Source organism: Schistocerca piceifrons, chromosome 1 (genome assembly GCF_021461385.2).
Source record: "Schistocerca piceifrons isolate TAMUIC-IGC-003096 chromosome 1, iqSchPice1.1, whole genome shotgun sequence".
NCBI lineage: Eukaryota > Metazoa > Arthropoda > Insecta > Orthoptera > Acrididae > Schistocerca > Schistocerca piceifrons.
In genome coordinates, this window is record NC_060138.1 from 841145524 (window position 1) to 841168874 (window position 23351).

Here is a 23351-nt window from a genome sequence, read left to right on the forward strand (position 1 = left end):
ATCTATATATTAGATGTAATCGACCTAAAGTTTATGGTCATAATATAGTTACTCCTTCTTTCTTCCTATATGTATATAATTTTTATAAATATGCGTGTGGGTGAGTTGCGCTTAATTGCGTTATCTGGTGGTCGTTATCATGTCATCTGCCTAATAATTAAACCTATTGCGGCCGTGTTTACATGCGCATGGGCGCGAGCCGTTGCTTTCACCTCGTCTGCTGATGTAGCTCAACGTTGCGATTACATCACAGTGTGCGCCGCAAGTTCTGCTCTTCTTCGCAGCTCTTCACGTTAAGCGAAGCGCAATATCGTTTAACATCTCTCTCAGTTTCACTTACCTACTACTTTATATATACTAATGAAATCTCTTATGTCTAAACATGTTTCCTTAACAGTATAATTCAAAAGAAAACGGAAATTAAATTGCTATTATGTACACTATCTACAGTCATTTTCTCTCTCATCTGGAACAGACATGCCCCCAGACCCTGCAAGGAGGCGTCTGTGCACAGACAGATGGTCTTCTCCATATCGGGGTTACTAAGTATATTTGCATTCATTTTTTTTAATTTATTTATTTACACGTCAAGTTCTGTAGGTCCAAATTGAGGAGCAAATCTCCAAGGTCATGGAACGTGTCAGTACATGAAATTACAATGTAAAAGTAATAACAGATCAAAAAAAATGTTTATGAACCCGATAAAAGTCAAGCCATAAGTAAACACAATCAACAATACAACAAGAAGCAGCTTAAGTTTTTAATGAAATCCTCAGAAGAAAAGACGGAGTGACCCACGAGGAAACTCTTCAGTTCCGATTTGAAAGCGCTTGGATTACAGCTAATATTTTTGAATTCTAGTGGTAGCTTATTGAAAATGATGCAGCAGTGTACTGCACACCTTTCTGCACTAGAGTTGAGGAAGTCTGATCCAAATATGGGTTTGATTTTTGCCGAGTATTAACTGAGTGAAAGCTGCTTATTCTTGAGAATAAGTTAATATTGTTAACAAGAAATGGCAGTAAAGAATATGTATATTGAGAGGCCAATGTCAAAATACCCAGATTCGTGAACAGGGGTCGACAAGAGGTTGGTAAACTTACACCACTTATTGCCCAAACCACCCGTTTCTGAGCTAAAAATATCCTTTTAGAATGCAAATAATTACCCCAAAATACAATACCATACGACATAAGCGAATGAAAATAAACAAAGTAATCTAATTTTCGTGTCGAACTATCACTTACTTCAGATACTGTTCGAATAGTAAGAATGACAGCATGAAGTCTTTGAACATAATTCTGAATGTGGGCTTTCAAAGACAGTTTACTATCCATCTGAGCACCTAGAAATTTTAACTGTTCAGTTTCACTAATCATATGGCCGTTCTGGAGCAATATTTTGTGATTAACACAATAAAACGCCTTCGTTGAATAAAAAAATATGCCTACCGTTCGAAACCTTTTCTCTAACCCATCCAGTACCTCACAGAGAATGAAAATATAGGATTTTCAGCTGTTAAAAGACTTCTAAAGCAGAACTGTACATTTGATAGCAGATTGTGTGATATAAAATGATCAATTATCCTGACATACACAGCCTTTTCTATAACTGTAGCAAATACTGATGGCATAGAAATAGCTTTAAATTCGGCCACATTAACCCTTTCTCCCTTTTTATAAAGCAGCTTTACTACTGAGTACTTTAATCGTTCAGGAAATCGACCATCCCTAAAGGAAAAATTACAAATATGGCTAAATACACAGCTAACGTGTGCAACACAGTACTTTAATATTCTGATAGGCACTCCATCATATCCATGAGAATCCTTAGTCTTAAGTGATTTAATTATTGACTCGATCTCCTCTTTGTCTGTATTACAGAGGAGTATCTCAGACATCTATCTCATAAAGGCATTTTCCAAGAGATATATGATTCCCTGTAGAAACTAAATTTATATTTAATTCTCCAGCAATGCTCAGAAAATGATTGTTAAATATGTACTGTATACAGGGTGGTCCATTGATAGTGACCGGGCCAAATATCTCATGAAATAAGCGTCAAATGAAAAAACTACAAAGAATGAAACATGTCTAGCTTGAAGGGGGAAACCAGATGGCGCTATGGTTGGCCCGCTTGATAGCGCTGCCATAGGTCAAACGGATATCAACTGCATTTTTTTAAATAGGAACCCCCATTTTTATTACATATTCATGTAGTACATAAAGAAATATGAATGTTTTAGTTGGGCCACTTTTTTCGCTTTGAGATAGATGGCGCTGTAATAGTCACAAACACATGACTCACAATTTTAGACGAACAGTTGGTAACAGGGAGGTTTTTGAAATTAAAAAAAAAAAAACGTAGGTACGTTTGAACATTTTAATTCGGTTGTTCCAATGTGATACATGTCCCTTTGTGGACTTATCATTTCTAAGAACGCATGCTGTTACAGCGTGATTACCTGTAAACACCACATTAATGCAATAAATGCACAAAATGATGTCCGTCAACCTCAATTCATTTGGCAATACGTGTAACGACATTCCTCTCAACAGCGAGTAGTTCGCCTTCCGTAATATTAGCACATGTATTGACAATGCGCTGACGTATGGCGTCAGGCATTGTCGGTGGATCACGATAGCAAATATCCTTCAACTTTCCCCACAGAAAGAAATCCGGGGACGTCAGATCCGGTGAATGTGCATGCCATGGTATGGCGTTTCGACGACCAATCCACCTGTCATGAAATATGCTATTCAGTACCACTTCAACCCCACACGAGCTATGTGCTGCACATCCATCATGTTGGAAGTACATCGCCATTCTGTCATGCAGTGAAACATCTTGCAGTAACATCGGTAGAACATCATGTAGGAAATTAGCATACATTGCACCATTTAGATTGCCATCGATGAAATGGGGGGCAAATACCCTTACTCCCATAATGCCACACCATACATCAACCCGCCAAGGTCGCTGATGTTCCATTTGTCGCAGCCATCGTGGATTTTCTGTTGCCCAATAGTGCATATTATGCCGGTTTACGTTACCGCTGTTGGTGAATGACGCTTCGTCGATAAATAGAACGCGTGCAAAAAATCTGTCATTGTCCCGTAATTTCTCTTATGCCTAGTGGCAGAACTGTACACGACGTTCAAAGTCGTCGCCATGCAATTCCTGGTGCATAGAAATATGGTATGGGTGCAGCCGGTGTTGATGTAGCATTCTCAATACCGACGTTTTTGAGATTCCCGATTCCCGCGGAGTTTGTCTGCTACTGATGTGCGGATTAGCCGCGACAGACACCTACTTGGGTATCATCATTTGCTGCAGGTCGTGGTTGACGTTTCACATGTGGCTGAACACTTCCTGTTTCCTTAAATAATGTAACTATCCGGCGAACGGTCCGGACAATTCGATGATGTCGATACCGAGCAGCATACATAGCACACGCTCGTTGGGCATTCTGATAACAATAGCCATACATCAAAACGATATCGACCTTCTCCGCAGTTGGTAAACGGTCCATTTTAACACAGGTAATGTATCACAAAGCTAATACCGTCCGCACTGGCGGAATGTTCTGTGATACTACGTACTTATACGTTTGCGTCTATTACAGCGCCATCTATCACAAGGCGAAAATAGTGATCCAACTAAAACATTCATATTTCTTTATGTACTACAGGAATATGTAATAAAAAATGGGGGTTCCTATTTTTTAAAAACGCAGTCGATATCCGTTTGACCTGTGGCAGCGACCGGCCGACGTGGCCGTGCGGTTAAAGGCGCTGCAGTCAGGAACCGCAAGACCGTTACGGTCGCAGGTTCGAATCCTGCCTCGGGCATGGATGTTTGTGATGTCCATAGGTTAGTTAGGTTTAACTAGTTCTAAGTTCTAGGGGACTAATGACCTCAGCAGTTGAGTCCCATAGTGCTCAGAGCCATTTGAACCATTTTTTTGAACCTGTGGCAGTGTCATCTAGCGGGCCAACCATAGCACCATCTGGTTTCCTCCTTCAAGCGAGACGAGTTTCGTTCTTTGTAGTTTTTTCGTTTGATGCTTATTTCGTGAGATATTTGGCCCGGTCACCATCAATGGACCACACTGGCTCTGAGCACTATGGGACTTAACAGCTATGGTCATCAGTCCCCTAGAACTTAGAACTACTTAAACCTTACTAACCTAAGGACATCACAAAACACCCAGTCATCATGAGGCAGAGAAAATCCCTGACCCCGCCGGGAATTGAACCCGGGAACCCGGGCGTGGGAAGCGAGAACGCTACTGCACGACCATGAGCTGCGGACAATGGACCACACTACATATATCTGATTTACCAGTATCAGAAATATTTTTACTACGAACTGACTTTATATTATCAACCTTGTGCTGCTGACCAGACACATCATTCACAACTGACCATATGGTTTTCATTTTATCCTGTGAATTAGCTATTCTATTTACCTATCACATACTCTTTGCCTACCTAATAACATTTTTAAGCACCTTACAGTACAGTTTGTAATGGGCTACTGTATCTTAATTGTGACTACTTCTAACATTTTGATATAATTCCCACTTTGTTCTACATGATATCCTTATCCCACTAGTCAGCCATCCAGGCTGCCTTTTACTGCTAGTGCCCCATTTAGATCGTTCTAATGGAAATCAACTCTCAAAAAGCATGAGAAATGTGTTAAGGAAAACATCATGTTTGTCATCTGTGTTATCGCACTATAAATATCCTGCCATCATGTTCCTTGACAAGGTTTAAAAAACTCTCTATTGCCATTGGATTTACTTTCCTACATGGTTTGTAATTATATGTGACATTTGTTTGAGTATAAAAGCCATTTAGTGTTAAAATTTGTGCATTGTGGTCTGAAAGGCCATTCACCCTTTTACTAACAGAATGCCTATCTAGTAATAAAGAATGAATAAAAATATTGTCTATGGCTGTGCTACTGTCCTCCTGCACCCTAGTTGAAAAAAAACATGGTCTGCATCAGATCATATGAATTTAGGAGATCTACCAACATCCTTTTTCTTGCACCATAATATACAAAATTAATACTGAAGTCACCACATATAACTAATTTCTGGTACTTCCTATAAAGTGAATCAAGAACCCTCTCTAGATTGAGCAGAAATGCTCTAAAGTCAGATGTTAGAAGTCAACAGTTCAACAGTTAGAAGTTTAGTTTCACCAAATTCAACTACCCCTGCACAACATTAAAATATCTGTTCAGTGCATCTATGGGCTCAAATGAAATATGGTTTTTTATGTACATGGCCACTCACATACCCGACAAGGAACTCCTTGAAAAACAGCCAGCTGATCTGTAGCCTGGTAAAGGAAGCCTCTGAATTGTCAAATTATTTTAGGCTCTGATATACCAATAATTTTAGAGTCAACATCTATAAGCAGTTCGCTAACTTTATCTCTAATACCTCTTATATTTTGATGAAATATGCTGATTCCTTCTCTACTTGGAAAGACGATGTCCTCTGAAGGCGAGTCCTTAGAGGAATGTCCTTTAAGCAGGTATTCCTATCAGCTGACTTCAGTCTAAAAAAGGTGCAGCTCTAACACCAACTACTACAGGAATTTACCTTGTTTGGAGATAATGTGACCAAGAAATTTTATCTCCTGCCTGCCAAAGTCAGACTTTTTTAAAGTTGGCTGTTACCCTGTATTCTGAAAGCGTTGTAAAACTTTTTCAATCAGCTGAAAGTGTTCTAATCAAGTGCGGGTGGCGATTAACAAGTCGCCAACATTGACCGTAACCATGCAAAGTAGCTCTGACCCTAATATTTTGTCTAACGCTGTGATGAATACACCTGCACTTATATTCAGTCCAAATGGCAGGATGCAGAATTCAAAGCTTCTACCACCACATACAAAAACTGTGCACTTCCTATTTTCTGGGTGGAGTTTGATTTGCCAGTAGGATATTCGAAGGTCCAATATGGTAAAATACCAAGTATTATGGAACTTCAACAGTTGTTTCTCCAGGTTTCCAGGCCTGATTCGAACTGGTACTAGGATCTTATTAATACCTTGAGCATTGAGAACCAATCTTACTGATTCATCTTGTTTACTTACAGGCAATATGGGGCTACAATAAGGTGAAAAGGAAGGTTCAATGCTCCCCCATTTAATCATTCGATTGATTTCTTCTGGTACTATCTCTCCTTATGTCCAAGGAATGGGATATGATGATACACAAAAAGTTTCATATAGCTAAACATCCATTTTGTACTGATAATCCCTGATAACTCCAGGATGTTTTCCAAATAGATGTGCATACTTAAATAAGAGATCTGTAAGTTCCTGTTGCTCATTTAAGGTGCTGGACTTACTTACCTTTTGCTCTACTGTTTCATAGTTTACATCTGACTCTGGCACTTGTTCGTTATAGTGAGTGTTCAGATATAATACAGTAGGAAATACAAATAGAACTGTCACATCAGACACTTCCTTCTGCTTGACCTTCTTGTCTGACGATTTTATTAAATCGACAGATAATACTTGTTCATTTATGCTGAAGTAGCATTTAACACTTCCTACATCAATTTGCACCTAATAAGTTCTAAACATGTCCATCCCAATCAAACAATTTACTATTAATTTGTCAATGATGAAGAAATTACATTTGACAGTGAAGTGTCCTATTTTCAATGGAATAAATGCTTGTAATTTCACTACTTTTGATTTGTTTCGTGGCCGTATGTATTCTACAATTCTGCACTGGGAAAGTGGGAATTTTACCTCTTCTCTTTAACTCTTGGGAAAATTCAGTTGACATTAAGTCGTTTGCACCTGTGTCTAGAACTAAGGGTACTTCCATTTCAAATATCACTGTCTTTATAACTTTCTGTACCCGCTGTTCATACACGTTTTCCTGGACTTACTCCTCATGTCGGTGTAAATCATCTTTCATGTCACCTTGTTCGTCGTATGTCGTAAAACGTGTTTGCAAGTGTATTGCCCCCTGTCCCTACCTGGCAAGCAGTGTGGGGCCTCACTGTGACTGGTTGGAGTTTTCCGCCAGTGCAAGAGCATTGACCTCGGTGTGACCAATGTCATTTCAGCTGTATAGTGTGTGTTGTGTTATGCCAATTTGTGTCATTGGCTAGGCGTGACCTATCTTCGCGCGAATCCGTGTTGATAGTTGCCAAATTATATTTCACGCTATTATATTGTCCAAAGGTTGGATGTGGCACAGCGTGTGGCATTTGATTGTTACTGACTACTTGCCACTGCATCTACTGCCTGTTACTACTTATGGGCAGCAGATTGCCATGTGCTGGCGGATCGTAGTTCGCTTGTCTGTTGTAATAGTTCTTGTTCTGATAACCTCGCTTAAATCTTTTTTTCTCATTTACATTGCCATATCCGTTCGCTTTTTGTATGTACTGTGTCGGATTTGGTTGCCATGCATGTTATGTAGTAACATTATTATTTACAGGTTGGTTCCAAAAGGCAGATTGATGTGTTTGTTTATCTGCTGCTTTATGTTGCCATGATGCCTCTTCATAAATCTGGTCAGTGGAATGCAAAACGGACAGAAAGTACTCAGTGTCGTGTTTTGGTGTGGTCACTAGTTTTTCCCTTATGTGTGGCCAAAGTCGGCTCTTTAATATCTTCAATACATCCGCCAGTGATATGGAATTGGTCCAATATCTGCTCTCATTTAAATAGTTTTCGAAATAACCCTGCAAACTTCCATGCTTGCTATGAAATGGAGCCAGATTAAAGACTTCACGTCTTAATCTTTCTTGAATGGCTTCCGACAAGTACTTGTTTAAGAAAGCACATTCCTTTTGCTCATAACTGTGACAACGTTCTGCCATTTCAGTGGCCCACAAAAGAACGTCATCTTGGGTGTAACCAACAACAAGTTTTATCTTTTGAGCCTCTTTCCAGTTACGCGGAAATACATTGTGGAATGCACTGATAAAAACTACCGGCTTCATCCACTCTGTCAAATACGTAGGAAACTGCCTATATCCAAGCAAGCGTTCATCGATGAAGATGGATGCTAAACATGCGGCATTATGAGGCATTGGTGTGTTGTTACATGTGTGCGGAGCACTGTGTGACAACTGTGCATGTGTTGTAGGTACTGCTGAGGGTAAATTACGAATTTTGCAATCTTCACTTGCGCTCGCTATCAGGCTTGTGACAAGATGTGAGTAACTATTACATGCATCTGTCTTGGGCACAAGCAACTGAATATTAGCAACCTGACCTACTTCATTTGATGATTAAGTTTCCCTTTTCTTCGTGGTCTCTTCTACCATGTGTACATACGCTTTGTATTCAGATACTACCTTCTGCACTAATGTACTTCTTTGATCTAAGGTACCTGCTTTTGGTTTTTTGGTGATATCGTCTAAATTTTTCCCTATCTGAGCTCTTTCTCTTTCGGCACATTCAGGCTCTAATTCCAAGTTTTCTACCCTTAATGTTAGTTCCTCTACAGTCAATGATGAATCTTCATAGCCCTTGTGTAGTTCGTTGACAATAGTGGTCACTTTCTTTGTAGTATTACACATTTGGTTTTGATTTGCTCTTATACACACGTGAAAAAAAGTTTTTCATCACCTCAGTTCCGAGAGTTCCGGAACCTGTACAGAAAATTGGAATAGAGATCAACATAGAATAAAGGTGGTGGTCCAGATTGCAGTACACACCGGTACATCTAATTCCCAGTAGCACGTCCTCTTGCATTGATGTATGCCTGTATTCGTCATGGCTTACTATCCACAAGTTCATCGAGGCACTGTTGATCCAGATTGTCCCACTCCTCACAGGCGATTTGGCGTAGATCCCTCAGAGTGGTTGGTGGATCACGTCGTCCCTAAACAGCCCTTTTCAATCCATCCCAGGCATGTTCGATAGGGCTCACGTCTGGAGAACATGCTGGCCACTCTAGTCGAGCGATGTCGTTATCCTGACCGAAGTCATTCACAAGATGTGATCGATGGGGGCGCGAATTGTCGTCCATGAAGTTGAATGCCTCACCAATATGCTGCCGATATGAATGCACTATCAGTCGGAGGAAGGCATTCACGTATCATACAGCCGTTATGGTACCTTCCACGACCACCAACGGCGTACATCGGCCCCACATAATGCCATCTCAAAACAGCAGGGAATCTCCACCTTGCTGCACTCGCTGACCGTGTGTCTAAGGCGTTCAGCCTGACCGGGTTGCCTCCAAACACGTCTCCAATGGTTGTCTGGCTGAAGGCATATACGACACTCATCAGTAAAGAGACTGTGATGCCAATGTTGAGCGGTCCATTTGGCATGTTGTTGGGCCCATCTGTACCTTGCGGCATGGTGTCGTGGTTGTAAAGATGGACCTCGCCACGGACGTTGGGAGTGAAGTTGCGCATCATGCAGCCTACTGCGCGCAGTTTGAATCGTAACACGACGTCCTGTGGCTGCACGAAAAGCATTATTCAACATGGTGGCGTTGCTGTCAGGGTTCCTCCGAGCCATCATCCGTAGGTAGCTGTCATCCACTGCATGAGTAGCCCTTGGGTGGCCTGAGCAAGGCATGTCATCGACCGTTCCTGTCTCACTGTATCTCTTCCATGTCCGAACAACATCGCTTTGGTTCACTCCGAGACGCCTGGACACTTCCCTTGTTGATAGCCTTTCCTGGCACAAAGTAGCAATACGGACTTAAGAGCACACAAGGCAGAGGGGATAGATAACATTCCATCAGAATTTCTACAATTATTGGGGGAAGTGGCAACAAAACGACTATTCACGTTGGTGTGTAGAATGTATGAGTCTGGTGACATATCTGACTTTCGGAAAAACATTATCCACACAATTCCGAAGACTGCAAGAGCTGAAAAGTACGAGAATTATCGCACAATCAGCTTAACAGCTCAAGCATCCAAGTTGCTGACGAGAATACACAGAATATATGGAAGAAAGGAAGAGAAAATTGAGGATGAGTTAGATGATGATCAATTTGGCTTTAGGAAAGGCGGGAAAAGTAAAGTCACCAGAGAGGGATTTCTGACGTTGTGGTTGATAATAGAAACAAGACTAAAAAAAGCTAAGTCATAGTCATAGTATTTGTCAACCTGGAAAAAGCATTCGACAATGTAAACTGGTGCAAGACGTTCGAAATTCTGAGAAAAATAGAGGCAAGCTATAGGGAGATGCGGGTAATATACAATATGTACAAGAACCAAGAGGGAATAATAAGAGTAGATGACCAAGAAGGAAGTGTTCGGATTAAAAAGAGTGTAAGACAGGGATGTAGTCTTTCGCCCTTACTGTTCAATCTGTACATCGAAGAAGCAATGATGCTAGTAAAAGAATGGTTCAGGACGGGAATTAAAATTCCAGGTGAAAGGATATCAATGATGCGATATGCTGATTACATTGCTATCCTGAGTGAAAGTGAAGAAGAGTTACATGATACGCGGAACTGAATGAGCACTGAATATGGATTGAGAATAATTCGAAGAAAGACGATAGCAATGAGAAGCAGCAGAAACGAGAACAGTGAGAAACTTAACATCAGGATTAATGCTCACAAAGTAAATGATGTTAAGGAATTTCACTACCTACTTCCTAGGCAGAAAAATAAACAATGACGGATGGAGCAAGGAGGACGTCAAAAACAGACTAGCAGTGGCAAAAACGGCGTTCCTGGTCAAGAGAAGGCTACTAATATCAAACATAGACCTTAATTTGAGGAACAAATTTCTGAGAATGTACATTTGAAGCACAGCATTGCATGGTAGTGAAACATGGTCTGTGGGATAACTGGAACAGAAGAGAATCAAGCATTTGAGATATGCTGCTACAGACGAATTTTGAAGATTAAGTGGACTCATAATTTAAAGAATGAGTGGTTCTGCACAGAATCGGAGAGAAAAGGAATATGTGTGAAACACTGACAAGGAAAAGGGACAAGGTAATAGGACATCTGTTAAGATATTAGGGAATCACTTCCATGGTACAAAGTGGAGCTGCAAAGGGCAAAAACTGTAGAAGAAGACAGAGATTGGAATACATCCAGCAAATAACTGAGGACGTACGTTGCAAGTGAAACTCTCAGAAGAAGAGGTTGGCATATGAGAGGAATTCGTGGCAGGCCGTATCAAACCAGTCAGAAGACCAATGACTCAAAAAAAAAAAGTAGAGGTACAGGCAATGCTGGATGAAAGAAAATCTTTCCTGGGAATCTTCTGCAAAGAGAGATATGCTCTAATTAAATGAGAGTGTCACTGCCCTAATAATTTACTGGGTTAAGATTACTATTTTAAATTAATGACTTAGTCAATCCAACGAAAAGATTCTAGAGTGAGATTACTGACATGTAATTCTGTTTATCTTTATAGGTTTAATTTATTAAATGACAACATCTCGTAAAGAATTATACTGCACTTACATTGTGATAACACTAAACATTGTGGGTTTTATGTGGAGGGAATATCTACTGTTTTGTGTTTACCCAATGATATGGTTGGTTTGTGTCACTTTTATTAACCTGTTATTTAACATTGCCCCTTATTTTGGACACGAATGTGTTATTTACAGGGCTATTACAAATGATTGAAGCGATTTCATAAATTCACTGTAGCTCCATTCATTGACATATGGTCACGACACATTGCAGATACGTAGAAAAACTCATAAAGTTTTTCGGCTGAAGCCGCACTTCAGGTTTCTGCCACCAGAGCGCTCGAGAACGCAGTGAGACAAAATGGCGACAGGAGCCGAGAAAGCGTATGTCGTGCTTGAAATGCACTGACATCAGTCAGTCATAACAGTGCAACGACACTTCAGGACGGAGTTCAACAAAGATCTACCAACTGCTAACTCCATTCGGCGATGGTATGCGCAGTTTAAAGCTTCTGGATGCCTCTGTAAGGGGAAATCAACGGGTCGGCCTGCAGTGAGCGAAGAAATGGTTGAACGCCTGCGGGCAAGTTTCACGCGTAGCCCGCGGAAGTCGACGAATAAAGCAAGCAGGGAGCTAAACGTACCACTGCCGACGTTTTGGAAAATCTTACGGAAAAGGCTAAAGCAGAAGCCTTACCGTTTACAATTGCTACAAGCCCTGGCACCCGATGACAAAGTCAAACGCTTTGAATTTTCGGCGCGGTTGCAACAGCTCATGGAAGAGGATGCGTTCAGTGCGAAACTTGTTTTCAGTGATGAAGCAACATTTTGTCTTAATGGTGAAGTGAACAGACACAATGTGCGAATCTGGGCGGTAGAGAATCCTCACGGATTCGTGCAGCAAATTCGCAATTCACCAAAAGTTAACGTGTTTTGTGCAATCTCACGGTTTAAAGTTTACGGCCCCTTTTTCTTCTGTGAAAAAAACGTTACAAGACACGTGTATCTGGACATGCTGGAAAATTGGCTCATACCACAACTGGAGACTGACAGCGCCGACTTCATCTTTCAACAGGAAGGTGCTCCACCGCACTTCCATCATGATGTTCGGCATTTCTTAAACGGGAGATTGGAAAACCGATGGATCCGTCGTGGTGGAGATCATGATCAGCAATTCATGTCATGGCCTCGACGCTCTCCCGACTTAACCCCATGCGATTTCTTTCTGTGGGGTTATGTGAAAGATTCAGTGTTTAAACCTCCTCTACCAAGAAACGTGCCAGAACTGCGAAATCGCATCAACGATGCTTTCGAACTCATTGATGGGGACATGCTGCGCCGAATCACTAAAGGGGCACATATCGAACATTTGTGAATGCCTAAAAAAACTTTTTGAGTTTTTGTATGTGCGTGCAAGGCATTGTGAAAATATCTCAAATAATAAAGTTATTGTAGAGCTGTGAAATTGATTCAATCATTTGTAATAACCCTGTATTTCTGCCAAAGCAATGAAACTTTCAGCTTCGATTGTTGTATCTAAAGGTTGAAATGACTGCTGTAATGCCTGCAAATTGTAAAGAAACACTTTTCCTCTAAGTAGATTACTTTAAGAACCGAATTAATTTGCCTATTTTCTATATTCACACTTTGCTGCACTGTACGCCTGCTGGTAGATTCTGCATGACAATGAACAGTGATTTAATTGTCTGGGTGCCTTTGCTATGAATGTACAGATGCCTGTGTCCAGTGTATTTCAGATTTCCTGAAGTAAGTGCAATATCAATTTGTTTTATACGTCCCAGTAACGGAACAATGGCATGTTTTATTATCACTTCTATGTAGATGCCCCTATTTGCACACATCTTACATACCAAAATTATTATTTACATTGTTAAGATCTGCTTTCTTTATGTGGTATGACGCTTTCTTCAGGCTTAAGTAATAGAATGGAATATACCATTTCCATTTTACAATTTCAGTTGGATACAAAATACGCAGTGTGGACGTATAACTGATGAAGTTCTAGCAGAACTGCAGAGCTATGAAGTGAGTGAAGACCATGTTGATGGCTTAAAATTGGTGATTTTTCTACTCAATGTAGATGAAACAACAGACAAAGGAGACACTGAAGAAAATCCACTGAACTATGACTGTACTGTATGGGATGTAGCAGGTACTTTACAACTTATAACCAGAATTGATGAAGCTAACGTCACTGATTTACCTCCAGATGCTACGCAATGAAAAACATTAGGACACAGACAGGGAAACACAAAACACACCAAAAAACGCAAATATGAGTGCTATTCATGTGAACCAACGTACACAGATACTAATGAACCAGGTAAGAGCAACGAAAATTACGTTGCAAAATGTCTAGCAAATAAGACATCACCTCAGGAGTTTGAGGATTTTTTCCTCAGCAATTAGTGAATATTATTAGCGAACAATGGAAAATCTATGCTTGTCAAACAGAACAACATAACTTTTCTTCTAGCCAAAGAAGAGCTAGCATCCTTTATAGACATACTATTTCTGAATGGTTATCATAAGCTTTCCCATAAGAGTATGTACTGGGAACATACTTTGATCTACTGGGCAACCAGATATTGCTTTATAGGTTGGGTACAATATCAAAGAAGTTGTGGTGGCCATTATTCACCCAGATGAGTGATAATCGCCGAGTAAACATATCGCACAGATATCAGATTGCTAATTCAGATGAGAAACTCTCACTTTTGGATGTCCAAGGGAGAACAGTGATGCAAAAAGGGCGTTCAAAAATTTTGCACAGTCATCTCCAATTTTTTTATTTTTTGCAGTAGGAGAATGAAATTTTTTGTGAATATACTCGGCACATTTAGCTATAAGCTGGTATATAATAGTATTTTCTTTTATTAAGAGATGAGCCATAATGGACCGTGAAGATGTTTGGTTGCGACAATGGTCTGTGATTGAGTTCCTCTTCAAGGCTGGCGATGACTCTGCCACATCAATTCATAGGAAGTTGCTCCCTGTTTATGGGGAGGACACAGACCACAGCTTCAGGGTCAGCTCATCATACTACACCATCAAAATGCCAAACCCCATACATCCCTTATGACGCCGGAGAAAATCAAGAAAATGTGTTGGAAAATTGTTCCTCATCTTCTTTACAGTCCAGATTTGACTCCGTCTGACTTACCGCTTTGGTCGCCTGAAGGCCCACCTGCGTGGTAAAACATTTCATAGTGAGAAAGACCTTATTTCCTGTGTCAAACGATGGTGTAAAAGTCAATCCCCAGAAGTTTATCAAAGTGCATTTACATCATGAAAAGAACGTTGGGCCAGATGTGTCACAGCTGATGTAAGCTGCAACGAGTGGGTTCAATGTATAGCTATATGTTCCAAGTATGTTCCCAAAACATTTCTTTCTCCTCCTGGAAAAAACAAAAAAAATTACTAACGACTGTGCAAAACTTTTTGAATGCCTTTTGTACCTTTCAAAGAAAACAGGATAAACACCAAAACGCAGAGGACAACAAGGAAGCTAACTGATGGGAGTACCAGTGAGGAAAGAATTATGTTTAGATTCAGGAAACCACTCTGTTGTCCCAAATACAACACCGAATAGACGTGCATACTGCAAGAAAAAAAGACAAAATATGTAATAGGTATAAAGCTGTGTTTTGTTTTATTTCATATTGAATAGACACTCAGTACTATTAAAATAGTACTTTTATTTTGTTTGTAATGTGTTTCATACTTTTCTACACCAACATTAATAGTTGCGTTTTGATAGCTAAATTTTCCAATGTTCAAAAAACGGGACAGCCTATAGTTACAGTACTAATATACTGAAATTATATGAAACACTATTTTTTAATTTATCATCAGAGTATCACATTAATGTCATGCAGAACATCAAGGCAGGTTTCCTTCACCTAAGCGTTTGGCCCTATGTCCCCAACTCAATGTGCTGTTTTAAATTCCAGCATTTCGGGTACACCACCTTAGAATGTAAGGGTAAAGCTACTTTTGGCAAAGGTAGTAAGGCTGGCCATGATGCAGTTGGTTGCTCCTCACCTGGGAAGTTTGCACTGGGATGACCGTACCTGCAGTAGTAACTGAAGTGTCTTCCTTGAATAAGGGAAGATGCAGAAAATTAAAACATGAAATTGCATCTCATATGGTGAGGCAAAGAAGATCTAAAAGGCCATACGGCCTCCCACATTCACTACATCTTTTGCATTGGCCTTTAAGAGGACTATTTCTACAGCCAATGCTTCTATGCAAATGGAGGTTGCTAGTGTCAGCAGTAATACCCGCGTTTGTCAATATACTTGTCAGGCTGCAGTTGTTTCAGAGCCTGTAGCTCCTCTGAGAACATCAGAGAAAGCCATAGTTACCATAGTTGTGGAGGTCCCAGTATCTCCAAAGGCAGAGTCTTGTAAAAAATCCACCATAACTTCTGTCACTGCTCCAGCAGTTCCCACAAAGCCATCCCAGGCCAAGAAAGCAAATGGGAAGTTTCCACCACAGACCAAAACAGGCAGTAGACTGTCAGACATTGTCGATGTCATGACTGTTCTGGTGTTCCTGCCTCAGAGCCAAAAGAATTCGAAGTCAGCCCAGGGCAACCATGTTGCAGTACGCTAACCCTCGACCTGTTGTGGGCTCCCCACTATAGTGGGAAGGCAGGGTGTAGGTGCGACCCCTAGATAAAGGGCTCCCAGACTACAGAGTAACATGAATGGGTTCAGGGTTCACATGTTGGAGAAACTTCTGGCACAGGCACAAGCCCTGCGCTTGTGTTTACAGGTAACACGTTTTAAAGGCACTGATGCCCCTGTGCTACCCAGCAATACTGTCCACTGTAAGGATGACCTGACTAGTGAAAGAGCCAAGGGAGATGTTGCTGTGTTTGTCAATACCACACACCACCTTCTGCTCTGCCCTTGGTTACTGACCTATAAGCTGTAGCCATTGAAGTTCACACGAATCACAGGATCACTATCTGCTCCCTGTACTTACCTCCATCGGATCCAATAAACTCTGAGGCACTCGCAGTCCTTATTGAACAACTTCCCCGCCCATTTATCCTAATGAATTATTTCTGTGCTCAGGCTATACTTACCCCAGTGGTCGAGTCTTGGAGAACCTCGTGATGTCTCAGGAGCTGTGCACTTACTTTACAAAAGTATGGGAAGTCATCTGGAGGGTTTCCAGTAAACACAGTTGTGTACCAATAGCTGCAATTCTGAACCAGGGGTGTCTCCAATCAATGCCCAGAGACATTGTTCAGATGCTGGGTGGTCATTTTGCAACAACTACAGACAATGAAAGCTAGGCGCTGGTGTTTCTTCCAAAAACGCCCAGGGACATTGCTCAGATGATGGGCAGTCATTTTGCAAAAACTACAGCCAATGAAAGCCAGGCTCTGGCGCTTCTTCGCTACCATGCGACTGAAGATAGGGGCAATTCCGAATTTTACGACTACCCTTTCTCCATGTTGGAGCTTGAACTGGAGCTGTCTGAGATTTGTGATACTACACCTAGTCAAGATCTGATCCTGTACGGCATGCTTCGATATTTGCCAGCAGTGTCAAAGGAAATCCTCCTCGAATGTTTTAATTTAATATGACAAACGGGTAATTTCCCTAGTTCTTGAAGAAAGGCAATTTCAATACCTCTCCTCAAACCTGGAAAGGACCACAGATATCCCAGTAGTTACCAGAATACTGACTTAACGAGTTGTGTGGGAAAGACCCTGGAGCGAATGGTTAACTGGCGTCTGGTCTGGGTGTTGGAAAACAGACCACTTCTTAGCCACTCTCAGTGTGCGTTCTGGAGACTTTGGTCCACTATCGAGAACCTGAGCCCACTAGAGGCGGCTATTCAACGGTCTTTCCTACGTAAACATCACTGTATTGCCATATTCTTCTTTATCAGTAATACGTACAGCACTACTTGGAGACATATTTTACTTGTCCAACTGTGGGCCACCGCCTCATCTTCATATGGTTCTTCCCTTTTTAGGACCTGAGTTGGTGACATGCAGTAAGGAGTCCTGTATGGTGGTCCTTGGTTGTGGATGGTTTTGCTGTTTCCTGTTCCTCCTCCAATATTGTAACAGCGACCCATCAGACGCAACTTGCGGTGCAGAGGTTAGAGAAGTGGGCTGCAAAGACGGCTTTTCAGTTTTCTGCTGGTAATTGTGTGTGTGTTCATTTGAATAGTTTTTAATCGTTCTCATCGTTTTGCTAATTTACCCGACTTGCATTGGAGGGACTCCATTCTACATTTTAAACAGTGAGATTTCTGGGCCTAATTTCAAGTTATCATGGTTATCACACCTGAAGGATCCGGAAGCTAGAACCCAGAAGGGGCTGAATAACGTAAAGTGCGTTTTCCACAGGTCTTGGGGGGCAGACAGGGCACGTCTTCTCCAGTTTTATAGGGCTTTTGTGCGTTCACAGCTGGATTATGGATGCACACGGTAGGGGTAAGTGAGTCCTTCTTACCCTTAGGGGTATTAGGCTGGCTAAGATTGCTTACAGGACCAGTCGCATACCCAGTTTCTGTGCTAAGACTGGGGAACCGGCTCTGACTTCACCCATGTACTGTACTGTTGCTCGTCCATGTCTGGAACGATTTTTCTCCAACAGTCCATGAGCCACAATGCCATTTGGGATCCACTAGCGGTGTGTGCTGGAGACACTCGGTGTGGAGCAAGTACAACCCCAAATCCACAGTTTAACTGTCTGCTGCTCTTGTTTCTGCAAAGGCCCAGAGTAATTTTAAATATGGTGCATTGCAGGAGAGATTGCACTCCTTCTTCTGTTTTTAATGCGATATTTTCTGACATTTTATATGAGCACTACAACTATATGGCTTTCTTCAGGATTGGTCTAAACAGGTGGGCTTTGCTCGTTGCTCTGCTGTTTTCCCAGATCGTGTCCTCAAAGTTCGACTGCCTCAAGACTTTACTGTCATCGATGCAGAATTACAAGCGACCTTTTGGGCACTGGAGCAGGTGAGAAATTCTTCCAAAGCTAAACTTCTTGTCTGTTTCGATTATCTGAGTGCCATGTCTTTTGTAAGTGATCAGCCACTGACATTTCCACGCACCTTTCTTTTAGCTCCTTTGTCGTATTACTTGTATTTTATATTATGCATAACTGCTTTTACTCTTTCACCATTGGTTTAGCGCATGTAAGATGGAGTGGTCGTGTGGTCAATTAGAGTGCATGAGTGTGCAACAATTTTAGAGGTTTGATTCACGTTCGTTCGTTTTAATGAGAGTAATGACGCTGATAACCTCGCCACTGAGTGTCCATAAGCTCCAAGCTCCCCAACATAAAACTGTAATGATAATAACTAGCTCTTGTTTCTTTTAAATTATCAGCTGTATCATATTATGTGTGTAATGTTGTCTATTGCTATAATGGCCGAAAGACAATAAAGTTATTGTTATTATGTTCATATGTAATCCAAACTGACATGAAAACCATTGTTTACTGGAGCCAGAATAAGCAGATGGCACCAGAGCTCCATGGTAAAAATGCAGTTAGAACATTGATATTACCCCAGTCATCTTTATAACATTAATGTTGTCTATTCCTTAATGCACAGTCAAGACAGTGAAGAAGAAGCCAATTTAAACAGTATAATTTAGGCATGCACCAAATACTGGCCACAGCAAATAAAATTATATCAAAAGTTGAACCAGGTAAAGAGTTCCTTTATGACAACCACTACAGTGTTATTAAATATGAATGGTAAAAGGATTTATCACATTACTGGAGCATATCTCAAAGAGACAGAGCTCAATATAGGCCAATTCACATTAGCTATGACAGCACTGCCACATCAGATGTATTCGTAATGTCCATCACGTTACATCAATTCAACTTGCATGCCTGACCTCAACCGTTTTTTTCCTTGTTTACTGCAGTCTTTGCAAAATGACTGCTAACTATTTTTATGCACACAGTGCACATACACAATGCTGTTACTTATGTATGTGGATGCTGGAGACCACATTTGAATGAAAACGACAATTATCTGACTCTTGTGATTTGTAGCTTGCAGGGAGAGCTTGTATATGAGAGAAGGAAGACAAGGATGCAAAACAATGCAAAAATATAGTGTGGGTCCACAAAATGTCATTGCATGAGACAGAAGGTAATTTCACACACTCTACAAAAAGCTTCAGGAAGAGGAATCTGCATTGTATAAATATTTTAGAAAGTAATAGCACTAGTTTTTTCATATATTACATCAAATTACACACATAATTACTAAACTGGCCACAGAATTATGAGCTGCTATCACACCTCACAGAAAATTGTTTTCTTTAAGGTTAAGTTTAAATGCCAGTCCAGTGCAAATTTTTGTGCGATAGTCATATCTTCCTCAATACCTTGCCCTTCAAGATGTATACGTTTTTAGTACCTTTTGTATTAGGTTTTTGATATTTCGAGTGTCTTATTTGTACTGGGATTAGATAGTGAAACTTCATAAACATTGACCACTGGTGCTTGCAAAACTATTTGACACACAATCCAGGCAGCTGCATAACAATAAATAAGTCTGCCACAAATAAACAAACAGTTCCAATATGTTACTTGATGTATACCTTCAAAAGATAACTTGTCACTGTTGCAATGTCTGAATGTTTCAGTCACCTTTTTTTATCAAGCATTACAAATACCTGACAACATATAGATAAGGTCCATTTTCTTATCAATCTGGTTCTACCCAAGGTACTTTTTTCACTTCAGGTTGGAGCCATGTTGCAATCTATTTCACTCTAAAATATATAATATGGTACTGGTATGTTTAAAAATCCTCTAAAATCCATTTAAAAAAAATGTAAAGTACACTAATGCTGTACAGTTCAGACTGCTGTCTCACAGTTTCAATTAATCTTCTGCCATTAAGTATAAAATTATAAATTTTAACAAAAGAAACAACGAAATGAAACAATTTGTAACACATAACAAAAATAACAAATGATGAAGTATTAGAATAACAACTGATATCAACCGTGAAAAGCACAATGAAACAAAGTATGAAGATGCGTAGATACGATCAAGGCTGTGTATCAGGAGGGAATGAGCTTGGGGTCACGTGATCAACAATGTATGAAAACGTCAGCCATCAAAACTTTCTCCCTATAATCCTTGACAGTACTGTGACATGATGTGATGGCCAGTGTGAATGCTGACATTTGAAATGCATTGCGAAGTGCTTTAATGGGACGTAACGTGATGTTACAGCCAGACTGAATTGACTTTATTCAGGTACATTTGACCAGAATGGTTATATATGTGCATGTTTCGACATATCAGATTGAGGCCAATTCATATTGACTGTCACATCACACACATCCCATCCATCAAAATATTCCGGAATGTATTTCAAACAGCTGCATCCACACATACTGCCACATCACATTACATCACAGCACTCTCAATGTTTCTCGGGAAGAATGTTTTGACAGCTGATATCATTATCCATTGTTGACCACGTGCCCCCAAGCTCATTTCCTCTCGATACGCGCGCTCATCCTCCAACTTTGCTTTGTCTTGTTTTTCGTGCTTGATATCAGTTGTTTTTCCGAGTCTTCGTAATTCGAGTATTTGTTGTAAATTGTTTAGTTTCGTTATTCCTTTTGTTAAAATCTATAATAAAATATTAATTAAGCAGTCTGAATTGTACGACATGAGAGAGAGGAGGTACTCAAATCTGTTAGGAAAGGAGAAGTGTGGTACATACATATTAAACTTTCTCACATAGTGTTGTAATTATCATGTGTCAGACATGGATTTTCAGCAGTACTTGTAAATTACGTTACCTCTACAACATTTATAAAATGGATTTTAATATTTTACAATTAAATGGATTGCAATATGGCCGTCGTTTTAAGTGAAAAAGGTACTTTTGGTAGAAACACATTGAGTAGTAAGTGACAGTTATTTGCATGTTGTCAGGCATTTGTAATGTTTGATAAAGAAATCTTGAAAAGGGGGGGGGGGAAGGATATTGGTTGAGATACGTCTACTGCACAAAAATTTGCCCTGGAATGACAACTAAATTTAAATGAACCCATTATTTATGGGGTGTGATAGCAGTGTGTAATACTGTCTTCCTTTTAGAAATTCTGGGAGCAATTTGACATAACAAATGAAAAAGTTGGTGCTTCTATCTTCTAAAATAATTATTAATGCAGATTCCTCTTTCTATAGCTCCTTGTAGTATGTGTGAAATTCCCTTCTGGACCATGTAATGGTATTATTTTCCGGAACCACACTCTTTTTTGCGTTGTTTCGCACTTCTGTCTTCCTCTTGTAATATACAGGCTGTTTCGGCAATCAGTGAACCATATGAGTCAGATAAATATCATTTTCGTGTAAGTATTAACTGCAACATATAATGGTACCACGTAGATGGACGGGACGGGTGTGATGTGACATCAGTGTGTCCTGCCCGCCCAAAAACAGTTAATAATCATATTTCGAAGACCACAGCTCCCCCGTGAGAACGGTTGAGGACAGCAATACGAGTTGAGATCGCGTGACCTGAATTGACTTAATGTGACGTGACGTGACTCGACGGACAGTGGGAATACACTCTGACGTGACAACCTTCGTGAATTGACCTTTAATGAATAATTTCAGTTTTGTTTTAGATAACTGTATCAGAATAGGTGGTTATCATAACAGGTGGATATCATACGAAACCTAATAAACAGCCTGCACCACAGTCTAACATAGACTGTGGTCTGCACTCCTTGGACGAAGTGACACTGCCGTCTTGCTGTCAACACGCATTTCGATGCAGAATATCTTCCCCGGAGGCCGGAAGTGGTTTGGAGCTAAACAAAATTTAAAACCGTATATTGAAAATGACAAGTACAAGTGCAGGGAGTGGGCGTATAAGTTGTTTAATTGTTTTACCAAGTTGTGCAGGAGGTATTGCCATATTTTGGTTATTTGTTCAAGCGAAACTTACTGCTCAACCGAACTGAACAATATGTGATATTGCAACTTGGTGTTTTAGCGAATATATGCTTGTTTCTGTTTATGTTATATGCGTTTATAGACCTGCTGTTTTCTTATACATAATAGTTTATGCTCCTATATTAAAGGCCATCAAGTATTACACGATATAATGGAACTGTTGATACGAGTTGCAGTATGTCCTGTAGCATAGCGTGGCAAGACTACAGTAATTTGTATTGGAATACATATCGTCATCTTACTTTTTTAATTGATCATTGAACTTAATTAGGGAATATGTATTCAAACCGTGATAGCTAAACTTAACATGAAGCTAAACTCAAGAAGGAAAAACCAAATTGGGTTCCAGAAAAGTGGATCTTGTAATAATTATTCTTATTCGGCGCCAACAATATAGAAGAAATTTAGAAAAGATATCAAAATTAGTGAAAAATTCAATCGATGCATGCACCATTGGCCATCCATGAGGGTTTTTTTTCCCCCCAGGTTTCGTAGTTCACATAGTTCCGATGTAGTCCATTGATACCAGCTTTAGTCAGATCATAAAAAATAAATAGATACCTTTCCAGTGTAAGGATCAGCCGCCATAGAAGTGTATATAAAAGAATCAAAAATAACAACTTTTGACTTGATTGGTTTGTATGAAAGTAAAGTTCGCATTGAACCACACATTCTCTGTATGTACTGTGTTAAGAGAAAACTGAAAGGGATCTCAGTTTTACTTTTCTTCAAAGTTCCTACATTCATATGTGATGAAGCTCATTTACAAGCGAATTTGAACCGAACCATTTGTCTGTAGTGATATTTCAGTGTCAGTCTTAATTACTGATTGTGATAGATCGCTTTCTCACGTGGAGAAATGTTGTCTATCTCTGTCTTTCCTTGAATGAATGAAGGCACTGTTTAAGTATGAAGTTTTGACATATAACATTTATTCTATACCTTATAAGAC

At 40.2% G+C, this 23351-nt stretch overlaps 1 protein-coding gene across 5 annotated transcripts in view; it reads left to right on the forward strand.

The window, feature by feature from the left end:
- The first annotated feature begins 22189 nt into the window (after nucleotides 1-22189).
- The window catches only part of LOC124715145 (glutamine amidotransferase-like class 1 domain-containing protein 1), an 88241-nt gene continuing 87079 nt past the window's right edge, over nucleotides 22190-23351 (forward strand). For 3 of the 5 annotated variants that reach the window (XR_007005646.1, XR_007005647.1, XR_007005645.1), the window contains exon 1: nucleotides 22198-22351. Coding sequence is in view for 1 of the 5 variants with exons in the window: in XM_047243078.1 (XP_047099034.1) it covers nucleotides 22285-22351 (67 nt within the window). In the remaining 4 variants the exon portion in view is untranslated. Of the gene's footprint in view, nucleotides 22352-23351 lie in introns of all 5 variants that reach the window. The other 2 variants (XR_007005648.1, XM_047243078.1) reach the window with 2 other exon arrangements.